Here is a 21,245-nt window from a genome sequence, read left to right on the forward strand (position 1 = left end):
TAGTTCACTAGAATCGAATTAGAATGTCATTAGCCACAAATATAAACTAAAGCATCTCAATTACAATGTCATGGCCTTTGGATTACATGTACAAGACCGTGTCGTAATTATGAAAGATCGTAACAATCGAAAGGGGAACTATAAAGAGAAGTTGTAGCAGGGTCACTCTCTAGTTGATCAACTTCTTTGGATTTTCTTTTAGCACGGAATTTATCCGAGAATTACTGCTAGAGGCTATTTGGTGCGGCTTTCTTGTAGCGGTCTGAACTATAAAAAAGAACAGTGCAGTCATGACAGAAAAACAATATTCTTAGGTACTAGTGTTATGAGACGATACTTAAAAATACTTACTAGTGTTATGTATTTGGTGCGCCTTTCCACACGTAGTGATAAATTTTTATAAAATGAATGATTGATGAATCCTGGACATGCTCTTGCCGGTTATTATAGAACCACTAAAATTCCTAATGATAATTACCCACTATACTTACGGGCTTGGCAACACATGTTTTACAATTACGAGACAAAAGGCTCCTAGGAGTTTGGCTCCGTGGTCAATAAACAAACTTGGGTAATCACGGTTGCAGTTTCGATTCCTCATGCCATCAATTTGAAAGCACTTCCAGATTTGGGCAACCCATCCACGCCTTGACTCACCTCTTATTTGATTCATGAGGTTAGTGGAGTGTTTTGTGTGTCCGGAATTCACCTACTTAAATTGGGCTTTCTCGTAGGAGCATAACTTCCAAAAAGCTGCTCAAAAGATTCGATTGCACTGTTCTTTTTTATAGTTTATACTACTACAAGAAAGTCGCACCAAATAGCATAATTCTCGGATATATTCCGTGCCAAAAGAGATTCCAAAGAAGTTCATCAAACAAGAGAGCGACTGTCCCACAACTTCCCTTTGTAGTTCCCCTTTCGGTTGTTACGATCTAGGAAGCACGGACAAATTCCGGGGGCCTATGCGTCGGAGTCAGACACCAACATGCGATCGACATGTGGTCAATAGGTGTCAGACATCCAACACGTGATCAGCGCTCCGGACACGCCAGTGACACGTGAGTCCAGCATCGATCCCGACATGCCATTCTGACACACACGTGGTCAATTTTAAACATTTTCAATAACTTAGGGATCAAAATTTAAATATATCAAAAATATATATACTTAAGTCATATTCCTAGCCACCCCAAAATTAATATACCCAGCCAGCCCCACAAAAACTTAATTGTGAATCCCTAACAGAATAGAATGTAGTTGAATTTGTCAATTCAAAACAATGAATGATAGTAACAAATGGTGGATTAATGTTTTTAGTGTAAATTCATTCTAGGCTTGTTTTATTATTTATTTATTTGTGAATTTGAATCGAATTAATTTGATTGAAATAATCATAAAAATGATAATTTATCATGTATATATAAAAATATACATTTAATATACAATGTGTCCCAACACGTCGGAATTCTCTATTTTTTGAGAAATGACATGTCGGCGTGTCGTGTCATGTGTCGTTGTCGGTGTCGGTGATACTTAGGTTCTGATCTTTCATAATAACAACAGAGTGTTTTACATGTAATCCAAAAGCCATGACATTGTAATTATATTGCTTTGGTTTATATTTGTGGCTAATGACATTGTAATTCGATTCTATGAACTAATACTTACTTAGACCAATAACCTGTCAATAAATGGACTCGGCCGCAAAATTTGAAACCATGGAAAGAGAAATTTCAAACAGAATCAACCGGTGAAGGTTCAGAATGTCGACACAGTAGCGCCATCCACGGGGTTCTTGCATGGAAATCAATTTATCTTTTTAAAAAAAAAATTAGCTTATTTTAAAATTTAATTTAAATAAAATTTGTATTAGAAATCATGTTTAGACCAAAACGACATTGTTTTAGCTTTATGTTTCATGTTTTAGCCACATCATTGCCACGTAAGAGAGAGAAAATAATTTTAAAAAAGCCACATTAGTATTTTCCGTTAGCCAAGTTGGACAGAGTTAACGAAATGACTTATGACTCAATTATACTTTCGTGACAAATTTTAGAACTTTAAGTGAACATATCCTTTTTAAAATACATTTTTTATTTTTTACTGGTTAAAAAATTAAAATTTAGGCTAACGTGAAGTTGTTTTAGTCTTATATTTCATGTTTTAATAAGGTCAACGCCACGCAGGAGACGAAAAATATTTTTAAAAAACCAAGTACGAGAGAGAAAATATTAAAAGAAAGCCACGTCAACAATTTCCGCCAGTCTAATTGGACGGAGTTAACGGAAGGACACAATTGTACTAATTTGATAAGTTCTAGAACTTGATCGCATTTTTCATAAGTTTTAGGACTTAATTGCACTCTCTTAACAAGTTTTAGAATTTTCAATGTACTTATCTCTTCTTTAATTAACCTTTTCAACTTGACGCACCATTCACAAGCAGCTTTAAGCAAAAAATTTAGCGTTTGGTAACACAATCTTAATAATCTTAGGCGCAAAGTTGAGCTTTGAAAATGCCCAAATCTCGAGACGAGTATCCGATATCTTTGGTCTTCAGCATTTTCGGAATGCTACTTCATGGTTTAATAAAAAAAATTCTTTCAATCTCGCCCTCACTAATATATTGGTATTGCCACTTTACTCCTACTGTTTGGACACAGACAAAGTTGATTGTGGCTGGGGAACTCTACGGAGGAGGTTGAGGGACGGGGACATTGGCAAAGCTTCGCTAAAGATCACTGGCGCGATACCCACAATCTTCGCGGAGGGTCGCTCAACATCGGCAAGCTTGCCCAAGTGAGATCCCTCTCATCTCAGGTCAAGCGACCTCGGTGCCATCTTGGCGACGGTCGTGCAACCCCAATGAGCCTTGACTAGTCTCGCGGCCTATGGTTGACTCTCGCCGAGTTCTAGATCTAGCTCGCCGAGGGTCGCACGACACCGACAAGCTTCGCCAAGTGTCGCTCGATCGGGAAGCTTCATCTAGGCGATATCTGTCTCACATTGGGTCAAGCAACCTCGGCGCCACCTTGGCTGGGGTTGCGCCATCTTTCACAGCCTCTAGTTGATGCTCGATGGGCTCCAGCTTGTCGAGAGTCGCTCGACGTTGGCAAGCTTTCACCCAGATGAGATTTGTCTCACCTTGAGTTGAGCAACCTCAGCAATGCCTCCGTTGGGGTCGCCGGGTTCCAACTTTTGTAACATTTTGCCAACGCGGAACGTTTTGTTCAACTTCATTAATTGGCACTTTAGACGGGGCAAGTCGAGCTCACCCTTAGGATGAGTAAACAAATCTATGCGACACCAAATGAAATCAAACCCAAGTGTGAACACGTTCACTTTTTCTCAATTCAATATTGACATCTTGAAAGATGTGGTGGAGCTTCAGTATATGAAAATTGAACCATTTTATGTCATTCATTTGATATGTATGAAATAAATTTTACAAGTATTATGTGAGAATTCTCTAGTGTCACTATCTCTCGAGGTTGCAAACCTCGTCTATGCATCGATAGTCACGAGAACTTTCATTAATATTACATGAGCCAATGCTTAAGAGTATCCTCAGGGCGAGCACTCGTTAGACTTAATTAAATAAATATTTTGGAAACGTAAACCTCTCCATCTGGAGTAAGTAACTTATTTTCAAAGTCTCTTGAGCAATGTTATTTCCATATCTAGTTAATTTAACTAGTGTCACTCAAGGTACATGTTAATGTGTAAGTCGAGCTAATAACTCTAAGACAACAATCTCTTGCAATAGAAAAATCCCATGACGTGTAATTTCCAACTTGGCAACATGCATGAATTTCGAGGAAAATTATGTCATATGGTGTTGACACCTAAAATCTATAACCATCCTTGTCGACCCGTCGACGGCTGCCGGTGGGGAGGCTGCGACATATGGTCCTCCCCCAAAATCCATAAATCAATTAATGGAATGCACGAAAGGTCACGTAGCATCTTTTGGGCAGCTAGTGAGAATTGAGGCGAGATGATCGGTCGAACTAGTTGGAACGGGTCGAATGAGTTGGTACGCCTACCAATTTTGGTTTTTATTAGGAAAACATCTAGGTAATAGAGCTTGTTTGACCGAGGGCAGTGGACCAAATTTGATAAGCCGTGCGTGAATGGCGAATTTTCTTTTTCCAAATAATTGACATGTGAATGTGGAGACATCACGTCCTAATCTCGCATCCATACTCATCCTCTTTTTTTTTTTTTTTCAAATTATCGTCCGAGCGACACATCATCGTTATCCATATATCTGTCTTCTCGAAAAGTATGTTCAACTCTTTCGATCAGCGAAGTTTCATTTTTGGGTTGCCGATGTTTTCATGACATATAATATGAGACCTTTGGTTTTTAAATCGCAATTTCCCCTACTTGGACGGTCGGTTCCTTATATGGAATTTGTAATGGATAGAATATATAGAGTTTATTATTCTGTACAATTAATCATGATTCTCCTGTATGTTACATTTGAATAATTTCTTGTATGTCTAAAATACCCATGGCGCCTCTCAATTCAAAAGTTATTCCCTCACCAGCATGACTCTTATAGAATATATTTGTCGAGATAGAAATTGTTACGTATAATTGTTGTTATCATGATATTGTACATTAAATCGACGTTCTTAATTTTATCCGAATTATGTATGTACAAATTATAAAGATCGGATGCGCGTGGTTTTCGTAGAATTGATTCGTGTAAGAATCCTCCTCGAATTCTTGCCAGTCTTTTTAATCTCTATGGCAAAACCGCATCTCCGCTCGCAGGTTCGTCCTCATCCAATCCCTCGTCCTCCTCAGCTTCATCGTCTTCCACCGGGCTGTAATCAATCTTGGCGCAATAGGGCAAGGGGTTGAATCTAGGGTCGATGCTTTTGGTCGCAGGGGACCAGAAATTTTTTTGGGAATTGTTACTTGAGATGGGGATGACAAAGGGAAGGCAAGGAAGTGCAGAGGAATGGATTTGGTGCAGAGGGTGGCTCGATGCGAGCGAAGCTAGAGGAGAAAGCATGTTTCTTGGAAGAATTGGTAAGTTCCAAGACGACCCATCTTGATTCTCTTGCGTGTTGAATCGACGGCGGCGGCGGCGGCGGCGGCGGCGGCAGCATGATTTATTGGACAAAAACAGAGAGAGCAGAGGTCGTCGCTGGAGAGAAGGGAGAGAAACTTCCAAAAAGTGGACCTCCAGGTCTGATGCTATTGGCCTACGTCAAGCTTCCTGAAAAAGGAAGATTCAAGACCCACTGGCAGGATCCAGGTCGGAGGTTGGACTTATCTGTTATTCTCGTGTCCTTATTCCAACTATAACTTAGCTATCATAGTCATGAGCTCCGCAGTACCAAAAGCTATGGATTTTGCCGACAGATTCTACAGAACGTCACCAGGCTTTGCCTCGTCTCAAGTTTTTTACGCGGCCGTTCCAGGAGTGGCTGAGGACACCCTCGCCTTTTGGTAGGCAATTCTGTTGCCGTCTCGAGTGTTCCCACCTAAGTGCTCTCGTGTCGCCTATAAAGCTCGGCTCATCAAAAAGCTTCCTGTCGTCTCATTGTAAGGAGTGGAGCGCTCTCAAATTGTTTCTTCTCGATTCTCTTCTTGCTTCGATATTTACCAAGACGACGGCAATGGCGTCGGTGAAGGTGATGAGGATGAAATTGGGGTCAGAGGGTCTTGACGTCTCGGCGCAGGGGCTGGGGTGCATGTCCCTGACCCCCTACTATGACCAACCCAAGCCCGAGCCGGACCGGATCGCGCTCATCCACGTTGCCGCCGACTTGGGCGTCACTTACTTGGACACTTCCGACATCTACGACAATCACACCAACGAAATGCTCATCGGAAAGGTCAGTTTTGTATATATTGAGTCGTGCCGCACTTCAAGGTTTTGGCTTTTTAGATCAACTAGCTGACAGTCCTCGCACAAAAATCTGTTTGTTAATCAGTCTTCGTTCGCACAAAAATCGGCTTTTTTCTATTTGGGTAAACTTGGGTTTTTCTTGTGTTGATTTGGTGTGGATTTTGAGCAGGCGCTGAAGGGAGGGGTGAGACAGAAGGTGGAAGTGGCGACCAAGTTTGGAGTCAGCTTCGAGAATGGGAGGGAAGTCCAGGGCGATCCGGCATACGTGAGGGCAGCTTGTGAGGCCAGCTTAAAGCGGCTCGACATCGATTGCATCGACCTCTACTACCAACACCGTATCGACCCTCGCGTCCCCATTGAAGTCACTGTATGGATCCTCATTGAACCTTTCCCTCTCTTAAGACTTTCTCTGAGCCATATGATCAGTTGCTAACCTAGATTGGTGTTGATGATGCATCATCATGTTGTTAAAAGTTTCTTGGATCTTGTGGCATGATGTTGACTTGTAAGATATTGTTAAATGAGATTTCAGTTCAGTTGATAGTCAAGGTTGAGATGTGGCGCAACGTTGTTAAAGAGGTCTTGTGGGCATCTTTTACAAGTTAAGGGTCGATAAGAAAGTTCCTTTGAGAAGAAAGCGCTTTTGGGTTCACCCTAATTGATATACGAAAAATCACTTTGGAGGTTGTTTCTGGACTTCCTGTAGAGACATTTGATTCTTGACATGTCATTGTGTAATATGAAAAAGCACTTGGAATTCTGTTATGTGCCCTCTTCTGTGAGAAATTAGAGAAATCTACCTCCGTTTTAATGCCTGGCGACTTTTTTGTTGCATTGAGATGCATCAAGATCGATTGATCTTGGCTAGGAACTGCTTAGTCAAAATGTAATGTTTGAATATTCAGGGATTAGGGACACAATAAAAGCTAATATTGTGCATGAATTTCTGGATCTTAACATGTAAGGTCTTGACTGTTAGTGTATTGTCATGTGAATATGCGAAGATGGGAGAGCTAAAGAAACTCATTGAAGAGGGTAAGATCAAGTACATCGGTTTATGCGAGGCCTCTGCATCAACAATCAGAAAAGCACATGCTGTTCATCCCATCACAGCGGTGCAATTGGAGTGGTCGCTGTGGGCAAGAGATGGGGAGGCAGAGATCATTCCCACGTGCAGGTATGAAATCACTCTGTTTAATTTGTTTATCCAGTAACAACAGCTTTCTTCTGAATCTGCTCTTCCTTAAAATGGCGACTAGGGAGCTTGGCATTGGTATTGTTGCCTACAGTCCTTTAGGACGAGGATTCTTGTCTGCTGGTTCCAAGTTCTCGGAGAATCCCTATGAGGATTACTCAGTGTTAGTTTTATTATTAGATAATTAGCAAGTTGGGTTTATTTTAGGAAAGGGTATTTAGGTCTTTGTATCAAGGCTTAACCCTAAGCCTATATATACTTGGTTTATCTCAATAATAAAGAAGATCTCTTTTACCAAATTACATGGTATCAGAGCCACAGTAAAGCCCTAACCCTAGCCTACTGTTCACGGCCAGCGAAGAACCCACACGTCTCGCGCGTCTTAGCTCGCGCGCCTCAGCGCGACCTCGCGCGCTCCTCGGCGCGACCTCGCGCCCCCCCGCGCGCGACTCAGCGCGCCTCCAGAGCGCGACTCAGCGCCTCTTCCAGTGATGTGATTCGCAGAGAGAGGCAACAGATGTGAAGAAATTTTTGGTCATGTTCCTGTTGCTTCTCTACTGATCTGTCTTGGTTATGGGATTTTTTGCTCGTGTTTCTCTGCTGTCTTGCACTGTCTGATGTGAAGACATTGTTTTTAATTAAAGTGTAGTGGTGGTTGATGTGGTGAGCAGATCTAGTTGATGTGGTAGTGGAAGTTGGTGTGGTGACTTGTAGTGTGATTGATAGTTGCTGTTGGTGGTGTTCACATTTTTTTTTAGTGGATTTGGTGACAATCGATAGATTACGAGTGTTCTCTTTTTAATTGGTGGATATGTCTCTACGATTCAAGTAACTCGGATGTTCGTTCGGGGTGACTACCCCGACTATTGCTACTGGTTCCTTTGGTATGAGTGGTTTACACACCACATTAGTAAAGTTGGATGGCACGAATTACCCGAGTTGGTCAATGGCCCTTTCTACTTTTATTTATGCCAATCGCCAATCTAGGTGGCTCCATGAACCACCACCGAGGATTCAGCTAATTTAGAAGAATGGAGGGTCACCGACGCTGCGTTGCGTACTTTCTTTGTGGGGAAGTATGACTGATTCTATTCGTCCTCTTTTTATGGATTGTATGACAGCTCGTGAGGTGTGGTCCAAATGCACTTTACTTTATTCTGGACAGAATAATATGAGTCGAGTATGTGATATGTGGGAGGCATTATTTGAGGCTAAAATTGGTCCTTCCGGATTGGCAGAATACTATGCTCGTTTTACTTCTTTGTCTCAGCGACTCCGGTCTCATCTTCCACCAGCCACAACAGCTTACTCGATGCAGCAGAGAGAAGCAAACATGCTGGTGGTCCTCTTTCTTCGAGGTCTTGGTCCGGATCACGGTGCCCTAAGACAATAGTTACTTCTCTGGGCACCCTTCCTTCCATAGAGGAAGTATATTCTCGAGTCGCTCGGTACACTCCCGATTCGAAAGCTTCAACTATGTCAGATAATAGTGCTATGGTGGCTCGTGGTAATCAAGGAGTTCGTGGTCGTGGCAATTGGAGTACAAGTAACTTTAATCATGGTCGTGGCCGCACTATTCCGGGTCGAGGTGTTCCTCGAGATGGTAGTACTGCTAGTGCTAGAGGAGGTCGTGGAGGTCGTTTTTGTACTCATTGTCAGTTGGCTGGACACACTATTAACTATTGTTATGATCTCCATCCTGAGTTGCGGGGTTTACAGGCTTCCATTGATATTGAGCCTCGGTCTTCTTCATCTGGATCGGCTTCCGAACAAAGTATCGTGCGAGTTGACTCGTGCGAATATGATGAGCGATTAGAGCGCGACAACCTGGTGGTTCTTCGCCTCCTGTTGCTACTTTGGCACAACATAATGATGGTACTTGTCTCTTAGCCACTACGAGATACACTTAGTCCTTGGATTATTGATTCAGTGCCACTCATCATATGACTGGTGATTCGCGTCTTCTTACTTCATCTTCTTCTACTCCTTCCACTTGATCACCTTAGCGAGATGGTTCAAAATCTCAAGTAGCTGGTACAGGTTGTGTGTCATTGAATTCCTCCATATCTTTGCCTTTTGTTTACCATATTCCTCGATTCCCTTATAGTTTGTTATCTGTCAGTTCCATTACTCGTGATCTTGATTGCAATATCACCTTTTCTCCATCTTCATGTGTCCTCCAGGATCGGAAGACTGGACGCCGGATAGGTGGTGGGCGTGAGGCTGGTGGATTGTATCTTCTAGACCCCGTGATTGTTGCTTTGCATCGCTACTATTCGGAAGAAGGTGTGGATGACTCTTATCGGTTGCATTGTCGTCTGGGTCATCCGTCAACAGATACACTTTGTCATTTTCCTTTTGTGTCTAGATCGAGTCTTAAGTTTGATTGTGAAACGTGTCAGTTGGGAAAGCATCATCGTGTGTCTTTTCCACCCCGTGTTTTGAGTCGTGCTTCTCAACCATTTGAGTTAGTCCATTCTGATGTTTGGGGTCCTAGTCGAGAGTCTTCATTTGGTTTTCGTTATTTTGTCACTTTCATTGATGATTGTACTCGTACCACTTGGTTATATTTAATAAAAGATCGTACTGAGGTATTTCACTCCTTTCGTCAATTTTACAATGAAGTTACTACTCAGTATGGATATCCTGTTAAATGCTTACATATAGATAATGCTCGTGAGTATTTTTCTTCTTCCACCTTTCTTCCTTTCCTTGAATCTCGTGGTATTTTACATCAGAGTTCTTGCGCTCACACTCCACAACAAAATGGAGTTGCTGAACGTAAGAATCGTCATTTACTCGATGTTGCCCGGTGTCTTCTTCTTCATACACATGTACCTAAATCTTACTGGAGCTATGCTATTCGTACAACATGTCATCTTATTAATCGTCTTCCATCTTCTGTGTTAAAGGGAGCTGTTCCTTTTACTCTTCTTCATACTAATCAACCTTTATGGTCTATTCGTCCTCGTATTTTTGGTTGTGTCTGTTTTGTCCATCAGTTGTCTCCTGGCCTAGACAAATTATCTCCCCGTGCTAAAAAATGTGTCTTCGTTGGTTACTCTCGTACCCAAAAGGGTTATGTTTGTTATAATCCTACTTCTCGTCGAGAGTACGTCTCTGCTGATGTTACCTTCTTCGAGGATCGGACATTTTTTGGTAATGTTTCTTGTCCTGCACCGTCTTCCTCACCTTCTCAAACATTGTTAGTTCCCTACCTATATCTCCAGTGAGAATCACCATATGTCTCTTCTACTGTTGTTCCATCAAATCCAAGTTCATCTCAGCCACTACAGTCTATACACGTGGTCCTCGCCGTGCTTGGAATCATGACTCTCCATCAGCAGATGCCTCACCACTATCTCCGGCCCCGGCTTCTGATCCTCTTCCATCACCTCCAGTTGACTCTCCTGTTGCACACCGTACTCGATCTCGGTATCCTCTTGCTCATTTTGTGTCTTATCATAATTTATCTCCTCAAATGTCATCGTTTGTGTCGTCTCTCGCATCTGTGTCTGTGCCCAATAGTGTGCAAGAAGCTTTAGCTCATCCAGGTTGGGCTCGTGCTATGGAGGAAGAAATGGCTGCACTACAACACAACAAGACTTGGGAACTTGTCTCTTTACCTCCTGACAAGCAATTGGTAGGTTGTCGGTGGGTATTTGTTGTTAAATATCATCCTGATGGTTCTGTTGAGCGCTTAAAGGTGCGTCTTGTTGCGAAGGACTATACTCAAAATTATGGCATTGACTATGACGAGACTTTTTCTCCAGTGGCTAAAATTCCTTCTGTTCGTGTCATTATTTCTTTGGCTGCTCGTTTTAAGTGGACTCTTCATCAGCTTGATGTTAAAAATGCGTTCCTTCATGGGGATCTTCAAGAAGAGGTCTATATGGAGCAACCACTCGGGTTTGTTGCTCAGGGGGAGAAGGTATGCCGATTGCGTAAAGCTCTATATGGACTAAAGCAGTCTCCTCGTGCTTGGTTCGGTCGTTTTAGTGATGCTGTTACCAGTTTTGGTATGCATCGATGCAATGTGGATCATTCCGTATTTAGTATGTCATCTTTGAAGGGGTATGTTATTCTGGTTGTTTATGTTGATGATATCATTGTTACTGGGAGTGATGTTGAAGGCATAAAACGACTCAAGCAGTTTCTACAAAAGGAGTTTAATACTAAAGACTTAGGTCTACTTCGATATTTTCTCGGTATCGAAGTTGCATATACTGGTGATAGTATTGCTCTTTCTCAGAGAAAGTACGCCATTGATATTCTTAAGGAGGTGGGCTTGCACGATGCTAAGCCTGGTGATACACCTATGGACCCTGGGGTGAAGCTTGATAACGAACACGGGGAGCTTCTTCATGATCCAGAAAAATATCGTCGGTTGGTAGGCAAGTTGAATTATCTTACCATTACTCGTCCAGATATCTCATTTGCTGTTAGTGTGGTGAGTCAGTTCATGAGCTCTCCTCGTACTACTCACTGGCAAGCTGTCTTACATATTATACGATATTTGAAGGGAGCCCCAGGTCAAGGGCTTGTATTCCATAATCGGGGTCATCTTAATGTAGCTGGTTATTCTGAGCCAGACTCTTTGGAGGTGACAGGATACTCTGATGCAGATTGGGCTGGTTGTCCTGTAGATCGCCGGTCTATATCAGGGTACTGTGTATTCCTTGGAGGTAATCTTGTGTCGTGGAAGAGTAAGAAACAATCAGTTGTTTCTCGATCTAGTGCAGAAGCAGAATATCGTGCTATGGCTAACGTTACAAGTGAGCTTCAGTGGATTCGTATGTTGTTGACTGAGATTGGATTACATATGGCAGGATCGTCTACTCTCCATTGTGACAATCAATATGCCATTCATATTGCTAGTAATCCAGTGTTTCATGAGCGCCAAATTACACTCAGGACAGGTTGGTTGCTGCTGATTAACATAAGTAGATTTTTCCAGTGACTGTCATTCTTATTGAAGTGCTGGAAGATTACCAGTTCTTGTGGTATACAGAAAAGATACCTGGATGGGATGAATAGCAATCGGTGACGCAAATGCTATATATTCTCATATGTCTTCAATCTAGCATTCGCTATACATCCCACCTCTCGTGATTCTAGATCAGTAGAGAGAGATAATTAATGGCTTAATGAGCCTGAAAGAGGCAGTTTCCCAGATTCTCATGCTTTCGGAAGAAACACACATAGATTTATTTGTAAGTTCCTCTCCTTCCCAGCCTTCCCACCAGTTGCTATTAGCTATTCTTTCCCCACTTTCCACCCATCCTTTTTCTCTCATCCTTCTGCACAGGATTAGCGGTCTTTCCTCAATATAACCAACACCGGTCTCTGTCCTCAGCCTCTGTCCTTTTCTATTCTCATCTTTCTTCAAAAGATACACTATATCTCGACAGAACCATTTCTTGAGTGAGGACTCCCTCACACCCTTCCTATGGAAGTTTGGGATCTAGTTCCCATCTGACATAAAGCCAAATGTGCGTTACTTCCTGCAATTAGTGTTTGACTAGTGATTGTGCTGGGCAAGTGAAGTAGCTAGTGTTTTTTAGCTAAAAAGAACTTTACTTCCAATAATGTTCTTCTACACATCATCTAGATTTGTGATTTCTTTCTTTTAGGTGTGATAAACGGATACCATTACATGTAGAGAAACTTAAATTGTCGATTTTTTTGTTGTTGTCACATCTTACATCAAAACCATCGGCCTTACGGGGTAGCTGCTAGAGCACTTTGCTCTACATTCGAATGCTTATGATTTTGATCTAGATATTTTGATCCTTTCAAGATAATCTTTTACTAATCACGCTGTCCAGATACACAGTGCTTGCGAACTTCCAAATGTTATCATATCAAGTAACAAGACAATCTGATGGCATGCAACACAACCACTTCTAGTAATGTTTGACCTCGCTGCAGTAGAATTTGGTGTTCCAAGGAATATGACAGTTGCTCTCATGCTCTTTGCTGAGACAGTGCTCTATGTTTATGCAGTCCCTTCCAAGGTTCCAGCCGGAGAACTCACCTGACCTAGTGACGGCATTCAAACGAGTGAGTAGAATAACGCAAGCAAAGGGATGCACCCCGTTGCAGTTAGCCCTCGCCTGGGTACACCACCAGGGCAACGATGTCTGTCTGATTCCTGGCACGACCCAGATCGAGAATCTCATTGAGAACATTGGAGCTCTGTCCGTGAAGCTTACACCAGAAGAAATGGTTAAGCTTGAATCGATTGCTTCTGCGGACAATGTCAAGTGTAGCAGGTACATAAGCAGCAGGGCTACAGGGGAAAGCTCTTGCACTCCACCCCCTTCTTCATGGAAAGCTGCTTTGAAACGTATCTTCTTCTATGGTTGAATCTTTGATATGCAGAGTTCGAGCATTTGGCGCTGAAGTATGTTGAGGCTAATGTTGTGTGGCTGTTATAAGTATGTGTAAATGCCGGGTTCTTGTTTTCTTGTAATAAGATCTGAACTACAGACAGTAAGGCTGCGAATGGTAACCATTCTGTTTCAGAAATCAATTTCTGGCCAGAAATTGATTTTTCTATTTATGTTCCTGGAGGAGTTTCTTAGCAAAAAAACACGTTTGATAACGACACAAAATTTCTGTTCCAGAAACAGAAATTTGTTTGATAATGACACAAAATTTCTTCTTCTCGGGTGGTCAGCGGGTGATAGATGGTGGCGGGAGGAGGGCGGGTGGCGGTGGGAGACGGTGGCCAGTGGTGGGAGGCAGGCGGCGGCGGGAGGACGGTGGCCGACGATGGGAGATGGTGGCCGATGGACGGCGGGCGGCGACCAACGGTGGCCGGCGGTGGGAGGTGGGTGGCAGCCAAAAGAGGGCGACCGGCAGCTGGAGACGGTGGCCGGCTGTGGGAGGAGGGCGACCGGTGGTGGGAGATGGTGGCCGGTGGACGGCAGCAGGCAGTGGGAGGCGGCGGCCGGATGCCCACGGCGGCCGGCAGTGGGAGGAGGGCGACTGGTGGTGGGAGATGGTGGCCGGTGGACGACGGCTGGCGGTGGGAGATGGTGGCCGGTGGACGGCGGCTGGCGGTGGGAGGTGGGCGGCGGTGGCGGGAGGAGAGAGGCCGGGGGTGGGAGGCGGGTGGCGGCGGGAGACGGTGGCCGGCTGCCCACGGCGGCCGGCGGCCAAAGGTGGGCGGCGGTGGTGGGAGGAAGGAGGTCGGGGGTGGGAGGCGGGTGGCGGCGGGAGATGGTGGCTGGTGGTGGGTGGCGAGTGGCGGCCGTAGGCCGCCGGTAGGGGGAGGAGGGTAGGCGGCGGCAGGAGACGGTGGCCGGCGGCGGTGGCCGCCAGCGACGGGTAGCGGCGGTCGGCGGGTGGCGACGGCCAGCGATGGGCGGCGAGTGAGAAACCGGCTAGTAGTGAGGGAAAGTGATGAGAAGAATACAAAAAATTGTTTCTCATTTCTGTTCCAGAAATAGAGAAGCTAAAAATTTTAACTTCTGATTTCTGTTCCAAACCTATTTCTGGAACAAAAATAGAAATAGAAATTGGAATTTCGTTACCAAACAGATTTCTGTTCCAAACCTATTTCTGGAACAGAAATAGAGAAACAGAATGGTTACCATTCGCAACCTAACTGTTGTCATTTTGTATAAGCAACATTCCCTATGACAAGATTGTGGATGTGTAATAATAAGCTTACTGGGGAATGATCACTCGAGAAACACACAACAAGTTGAATACGAATTGAGCTGGCCATGCCGAAATCATCAGGGTGACCTTTAGAATCAAGAAATCGAGATTTCGAGCAATTCGAACTCATTCATACATGCTAGAGTGACACTTTATTACTTATATAGTTCATCAAATATTTTCAAGATCATAAGCTCCCATGAAGTATGATTTGGTCTATAAGTTTGATATGCTGAAACCCATGTCTAAGTCGGTGAGAAATTTAACAATATATAATTTCGTAGTTTAGTATAAATCAACTCAAACTCTGTCTCCTGGAGTTTGACCCTCTTCTTGCATCGTGCTGGAGAGCGAGGACGACGAAGACGGACATGGCGTCGTCGACGGTGGGGAGGATCCAGCTGGGGTCGCAGGGGCTGGAGGTGTCGGCTCAGGGGCTGGGCTGCATGGGCATGTCCGCCTTCTACGGCGCTCCCAAGTCCGAGCCCGACATGATCGACCTCCTCCGCCACGCCGTCGATTCCGGCGTCACCTTCCTCGACACCTCCGACATCTACGGCCCCCACACCAACGAAGTCCTCCTCGGAAAGGTCCGTGCTTTTCGATTCCAAACCCGCGCGGTCGTTTAAAGGTCTGACTTTTCGCATCAGCTAGCTGAATTGCACAGAGGGTTTCGCATGATTTTGCTTCCAATTATCTCTTGTGTACAACCCATTTGTAATCTATTCTCGTGCTTTACTCTTAGTTTAAGATGTCGGACTCTCACAGTTTGGAACGCAAAATGTATGAAACCTTGTGAAATCTACGAGCTTTGAAATGCAGAAGCAACAATGAGCGGTCTGAACAGTAGTTGCCCCAAGTGGGTTTCCAGTTATTGAGCGGTCTGAACAGTCGGCGGTGGTCGCACAGAACTCTATGTCGGGCGACTAGGCTTTCTGATTGCGGGGCAATTTCTTTTTAGTTTGCTTTGATGTTGATTCGGTATGGAATTTGAGCAGGCACTGAAGGGAGGGCTGAGGGAGAGAGTGCAAGTGGCAACCAAGTTCGGGATCAGCTCCGCAGATGGGAAGGGGAACAGGCAGGTCCGAGGTGACCCTGCGTACGTGAGGGCGTCGTGTGAGGCCAGCTTGAAGCGGCTCGACATCGATTGCATCGACCTCTACTACCAACACCGCGTAGACACTCGCGTGCCCATCGAAGTCACTGTATACCCTTGTTCCACTCTTTAACTTGCTTAACTAGGTTGATGCACCGGGATGGTTTCACTGTGTATATGGTGACGCTTAATATGATAGAAACTATATAATGAGAATTACTTTCTTATTGCGATGATTCGATATAATTTGTCTTGTGTGGGACTGAGATCACTTCCTGGATCATCCTCTGCAATTAGGTTTTAGCTCTTGTTCTGATAGATTAAAGATACTACAGGAGTTTATTTGATGCCTAGCATATTGTTCTTGCATTGAGATGTATCAATACTGATTGGTCTTGCTGATTGTGGCTTAGTCAAAATGAAATGGTTTAAAAATTGGAGAAGGCGCATTCGGAGATACAAAATAAAAGCTAACGATGTGCACAAATTTCTGGGCCTCCGACACTTAAGGTCTTTACTGTTATTATTGGGTCATGTGAATCTTCAAAGGTCGGTGAACTAAAGAAGCTAGTTGAGGAGGGTAAAGTCAAGTACATCGGTTTATCCGAGGCTTCCGCTTCAACAATCAGAAGAGCCCATGCTGTTCATCCCATAACAGCAGTGCAACTGGAGTGGTCGCTGTGGTCGAGAGACGTGGAGGCAGATGTCATTCCCACATGCCGGTAAGAAATAACGAAAAACCATGACTAGTTTCTTTGTGAAGTAGATATGTTCTTCTTCTGACTCTGATCTTCCTTGAAACGGTTACTTAGGGAGCTCGGCATCGGAATCGTTTGCTACAGTCCTTTAGGACGAGGATTCTTTTCTGTAGGTTCCAAGCTGTTCGAGAATCTATCCAAGGATGACTTCCGACAGGTCTGTGTGTACCAATCAGCTCACAGTGACTATCATTCACATCAAAGTGCAGCAAAATCATCTGCTAACTTTAATATTTGCTGTTGGTTTAACAGTTTTTTGTAGCATTCAGAGTGGCTAGAAAGCAATTGTCGACCCAAAAGCTTTATAACCATAGTGGTCTTCAATGCCATGCTGAGAAGTGCTTTTTTTTTTTTATGCAGTACCTGCCCAGGTTTCAGCCGGAGAACTTGGTTCACAATGCGAAGTTATTTGACCGATTACATGAAGTTGCAAAGAGGAAAGGATGCGCCCCTTCACAGTTAGCCCTCGCCTGGGTCCACCACCAGGGCAACGACGTCTGCCCGATACCCGGGACGACCAAGATTGAGAATTTTGACCAGAATATTGGAGCTGTGTCCGTGAAACTCACGCGGAACGATATGGCCGAGCTCGAATCAATTGCTTCTGCAGATAACGTCAAGGGCGACAGGTACAAAAGTACCATGATTACATGGGAGAACTCCGACACTCCACCCCTTTCTTCATGGAATGCTGCTTAGAAACAGTCTATTTCTGTCACTACCTCTTTGATATATATACATTGTGCGAGTATTTTCTGATGTGGTACTTGTGTGTGTTGAAATTGTAATTGTCATAATATATCGCGCTGTTCCCATCATAGTCAAAACTAGATTCATCTTGAGGGAAACTATGATTTACTGAGTACTGTACTACTGTATGATTTACTTAGTGTCCAATTAACAGCACTACTGTGAAATGAGCCTCTCCTCTTGTGATGAATCGAGAGTTAAGGTGATCAATGTGACTAAACAACATGTGGTCTTTTTTTGCCCAGCTAAATCAACACATGAACAAAACAAAAATATTTCGAGATGCAAACAAAACTTTACCTGCCCTAATCAACATCTGATTCAAGCTTAACAGATTTGAGTACATTCTCGATTTGCAGAATCTCTTCTACTTTACAAAAATTTCATCCTTAATGCGGTGGGTAGAGATCAGAGAAATCTAATCCTGGACGAAGAGAGAAGATACTCTTGAAGAAATCATCTGCATAAGCTTAAAACTGACAAAAAATCTCAAATTCAGTTTCTGTCCGTCTAGAATGTTTCTTGGTTTTTAATAATCCGAAAGATCCTGCTGTTTTTCCTAGGCCGTCACGGGCATGTTAAACTTTGTACCGTTCTGATCTGAAAAACCACGACTAGGATCCATGCCATTGGAAATTCTTCTCCTGATGCTCTCTATTCTTTCCAAAACTCCTTTTACGGCAGTATCGAAGGCATCCTGGAACGCATGATCTCTGGACCTTGGATCTGCATATACAATCCTGGGAATCAACCGTACGACCTCCTCTCTCATGCTGAGTACTGCATCACTGGAAATCCTACTCAATACTTGTTTGATGTTGATGTCTCCATGTTTCACCTTGTCTTCGGGTATGAAAACCGAATACTTGGAATAATTCTTTGGTAAATGCCAAATGTATTGCACGTATGCCGATCCAGGGTGGAAGAAAACCGGAATGCACCCCGCCAGTATCGAGTCAAAAGTTGATCTCCTAGTGTAGGAATCCCCCTGCGGCTGCAAGCAGAAAACTGAACTCTCGAAGACATTCATCACTTCAACTGGGTCATTGCACTTGTTCCAGCCATCGCCACAGTTTAGCAACGCGCACGCCCCATTAGATGCTTGGCATTGGTTAATGAGCTCACTTCGGATAGAATCTTCCAGGCTTGGTCTTGGGGCCCCGGCGAACGAAAACAGGTGCGGCCTCTCATGTGTTCGCACTTTGTTTTGCCATTCAAGGACCTCAGTCTCGCTTGAGGGATGAAAATATGTGGGATATGGTATGGCTACGTCATTGTTCCAAGAACTTGACTCGATAGATAGCATTGTCATGTTGTTGGATTCGGGCAGAAACATAAGATTGTTTCCCCAGTCAGAAACGTCGTTGGTTGGTCTCCTGAAATCCCAAGAGATCCTTCCTCCGATTAGGAAATGATCCCTCCCCCACATTTTCTTCCACTCCGGTCTATCTGCGAGCCAATTAGCGAAATCTCGTGCAAGAGAGTCCCTAACCGACGTGCTGAAATTCCATAGGTGGCGGCCCACGTCGAGCCCGGCGTAAAAGGGGACGAAAACCGCCGAGGCCAGCGAGGAGTCGTTGGTTAAGCACTCGTACTGCCTCATCCTGTTGCGGAATATTGCCTCTAGCAAGAACTGATTGGTCGCGAACCAGTTTCCGTGAGAAAGGACTCCTCGAGGATCATGGATTTGGGGGCCTAGACCTTCGTTGACCACTGACGGGCACATGTCGAACCACTTGATGAGGGACGTGCAGTTCTTCAGTATGTCGTCGTTGAATCTACTCGGGAGGTTGTGAACGTAGATGTACCGGCCCGAGCATGGGTCTGCGCTCTCCTGATTCAGGCGCGCCGTATCTCGATCACTTTCGCCTAGGACCTGGAGAGTAACATCCTCTGCAGGTCCTTGATCACTCCTTGATGCTGACTGCGCATCTGATTCGTTAGCATCGTTCAGGCTCTTTTGACCCTCATCAGGCTTATCCGAACCCGCGGTTCTTGCTCTGCCGACGTCGCTCTCGGCACTAGTCCGGCGATCATCGATGTTCCCCGTGAGTTGGAGAGAACCGGGGCCCTGCGTCCCGTTTCGCTTCCTCTCGGCGGAGGTCAGACGCCCATGGGAGTTGAATTTGAAGGAGAAGCCATCGCTCTTGCCATTGAAGGTGATGTAGTCCAAGCAGAGGAACGTGAAGCACAGCAGCGTGACAAGGGACATGACCTTGCACGGGTCGTAGCAACACCTGCACGCTGGTTTCTCCATCCGATAATCTTGGGTTGGATTTTCAGGACAAAAGCTCAACGAGAGTGAAGGAGAGAGAGAGATTTTCAAGCTCTGATTTGGACGAGTGAATCAAAACCTAGGCATTGAAGCAAAGAAGGAAAAATTTCTTGTCCTTCTAAGGAACCTCAATGCATATTTACTAATGGAATCCCCCGATGAATCTTAGCCTGCTTCATAGCGTAACACAATGAAAGCAGCGACACAGTATCGAAAGATAGTTTCGTGGTGTAAGGTTCCGTTTATTTCGCGAAAAATACGACATTTCTGGACAGTATTTTCCAGGAAGTCATTTTCCAGCAAATCGGCAGTATTTCCCGGTCCTCGATTGGAATTTTGAAAATGAGCTGGAAAATATTTTCCATCATTTGATAAGAAAAACTTGATTTTATTTTCTTAAAAAGAAATGTATTGTTTGTGTGATATAAGGGATACGCATTCTATCATCAAATTACTTTTCGAGTGTTGAGGAACTCGGCTCTAGCGTCGGGGACATTGGACCGCCCTCGGGGATTTCTTTTCAAATTAGTCTAGATACCGTGTACTTAATGCTCACGTGCCAACTTTTCATGAACTGTTGCCTTCCATTGGCGACCACTGCACAGTAGTATAACCCTATTTAGCTTTTCCAATTTGGGAAGCAACACAATTTGGTCTAATAAGCTTTCATTATACCTTTTTTGTAGTTGCCCTGAATAATACTCTCATGCCATTATATTCTCAATGCTTGTTTGATGCCCAAGGGGAGGTATTAGATGAATGGGAAAATTACCCAAAAGGTCATGAACCTAATGTACGGATATCAATTCAGTTTTAAAATTTTAAATTCGACCAATTTAGTCATAAACATTTTGACAATTTGCCAATATAATTCTTCCGGTCAATTTTGACCGGCAATTGCTCACGTGAACGCCGGCTAAAAGTAGACAATTTTTGCATTCGTCTAAAATTTTCTATATCTTTTCTTTTTCTTTTTTCTCCTTTTTTATTTCTTATTTCCTTCCTCCAATCGCCAAGGCCTCGACGATGAGGTGAGGGCTGGCGAGGACGACCCTCGCCTGGAACCCTCGCCAGATCCTGTCCCATGTGTAGTTTCCTTTACATTTCCCAAAGTCCAAATTAGACTTGCCATAAGAGTTGGCTTTTTGAGATCTTCGTCACATTGGTCCGCCATTACAGTCAAGATTTAGTACTTCGTCTGTCAAATCGTTTCCTTACTCGTCTTCTTCTCCAAGAATCGGATCCTGCCTTTCTTGCGTGCAGATCTGATCAAAACTCAGATTTTCTTTTTCAAATTGGGACGATGAGCATGCATCTCTCTCTCTCTCGGTCTTCACAAACAGGCAGATAGACTCCATGGATTGCTTGCGATAGGAAAAGGGGTTGCTAACGTCTCTCACCAGTAAAGGTGCACTTACTCTTGAGTCCTAATCGTCAACGAAGAGACTGCTAAAACCCACAAAAAGGACGAAAAAAAAAAAAACCCACTTGAATTCTCTTGCATGTGAAATCATTGCTTTGCTGTTACCTTAATGCACCGGGAGTCTATTCCCACTCTCAAACCTGAAATTAGATCGGGCAGGATCAGTTCTCAATTTGTGAAACTAGGAACCAACCCACTTGGTCTTG

General features: G+C 44.0%; 3 protein-coding genes across 3 annotated transcripts; 2 read left to right on the forward strand and 1 right to left on the reverse strand.

Annotated features, from left to right (window-relative positions):
- The first annotated feature begins 5,435 nt into the window (after positions 1–5,435).
- Positions 5,436–13,559, forward strand: LOC130138087 (probable aldo-keto reductase 2). Its single transcript, XM_056311088.1, has 5 exons — positions 5,436–5,857; positions 6,041–6,238; positions 6,876–7,048; positions 7,131–7,233; positions 13,073–13,559. Exons 1-5 carry the CDS (start codon positions 5,639–5,641, stop codon positions 13,433–13,435), a joined length of 1,056 nt encoding a protein of 351 aa, XP_056167063.1. The 5' UTR covers positions 5,436–5,638; the 3' UTR covers positions 13,436–13,559.
- Positions 13,560–15,026: 1,467 nt separating this feature from the next.
- On the forward strand, positions 15,027–17,508 carry LOC115683478 (probable aldo-keto reductase 2). The gene is made up of 5 exons (XM_030608008.2): positions 15,027–15,327; positions 15,736–15,942; positions 16,383–16,555; positions 16,646–16,748; positions 16,952–17,508. The coding sequence occupies exons 1-5, from the start codon at positions 15,109–15,111 to the stop codon at positions 17,288–17,290; spliced, it is 1,041 nt and encodes a 346-aa protein (XP_030463868.2). The 5' UTR covers positions 15,027–15,108; the 3' UTR covers positions 17,291–17,508.
- On the reverse strand, positions 17,499–19,786 carry LOC115683477 (probable xyloglucan galactosyltransferase GT12). The gene has a single exon (XM_030608007.2). The coding sequence runs from the start codon at positions 19,596–19,598 to the stop codon at positions 17,901–17,903; it is 1,698 nt and encodes a 565-aa protein (XP_030463867.1). The 5' UTR covers positions 19,599–19,786; the 3' UTR covers positions 17,499–17,900.
- Between the last annotated feature and the right edge of the window lie 1,459 nt (positions 19,787–21,245).

The sequence above is a fragment of the Syzygium oleosum genome, unplaced genomic scaffold (genome assembly GCF_021117445.2).
Source record: "Syzygium oleosum isolate NSW1041296 unplaced genomic scaffold, Sole_v2.1 Sole_v2.01, whole genome shotgun sequence".
NCBI lineage: Eukaryota > Viridiplantae > Streptophyta > Magnoliopsida > Myrtales > Myrtaceae > Syzygium > Syzygium oleosum.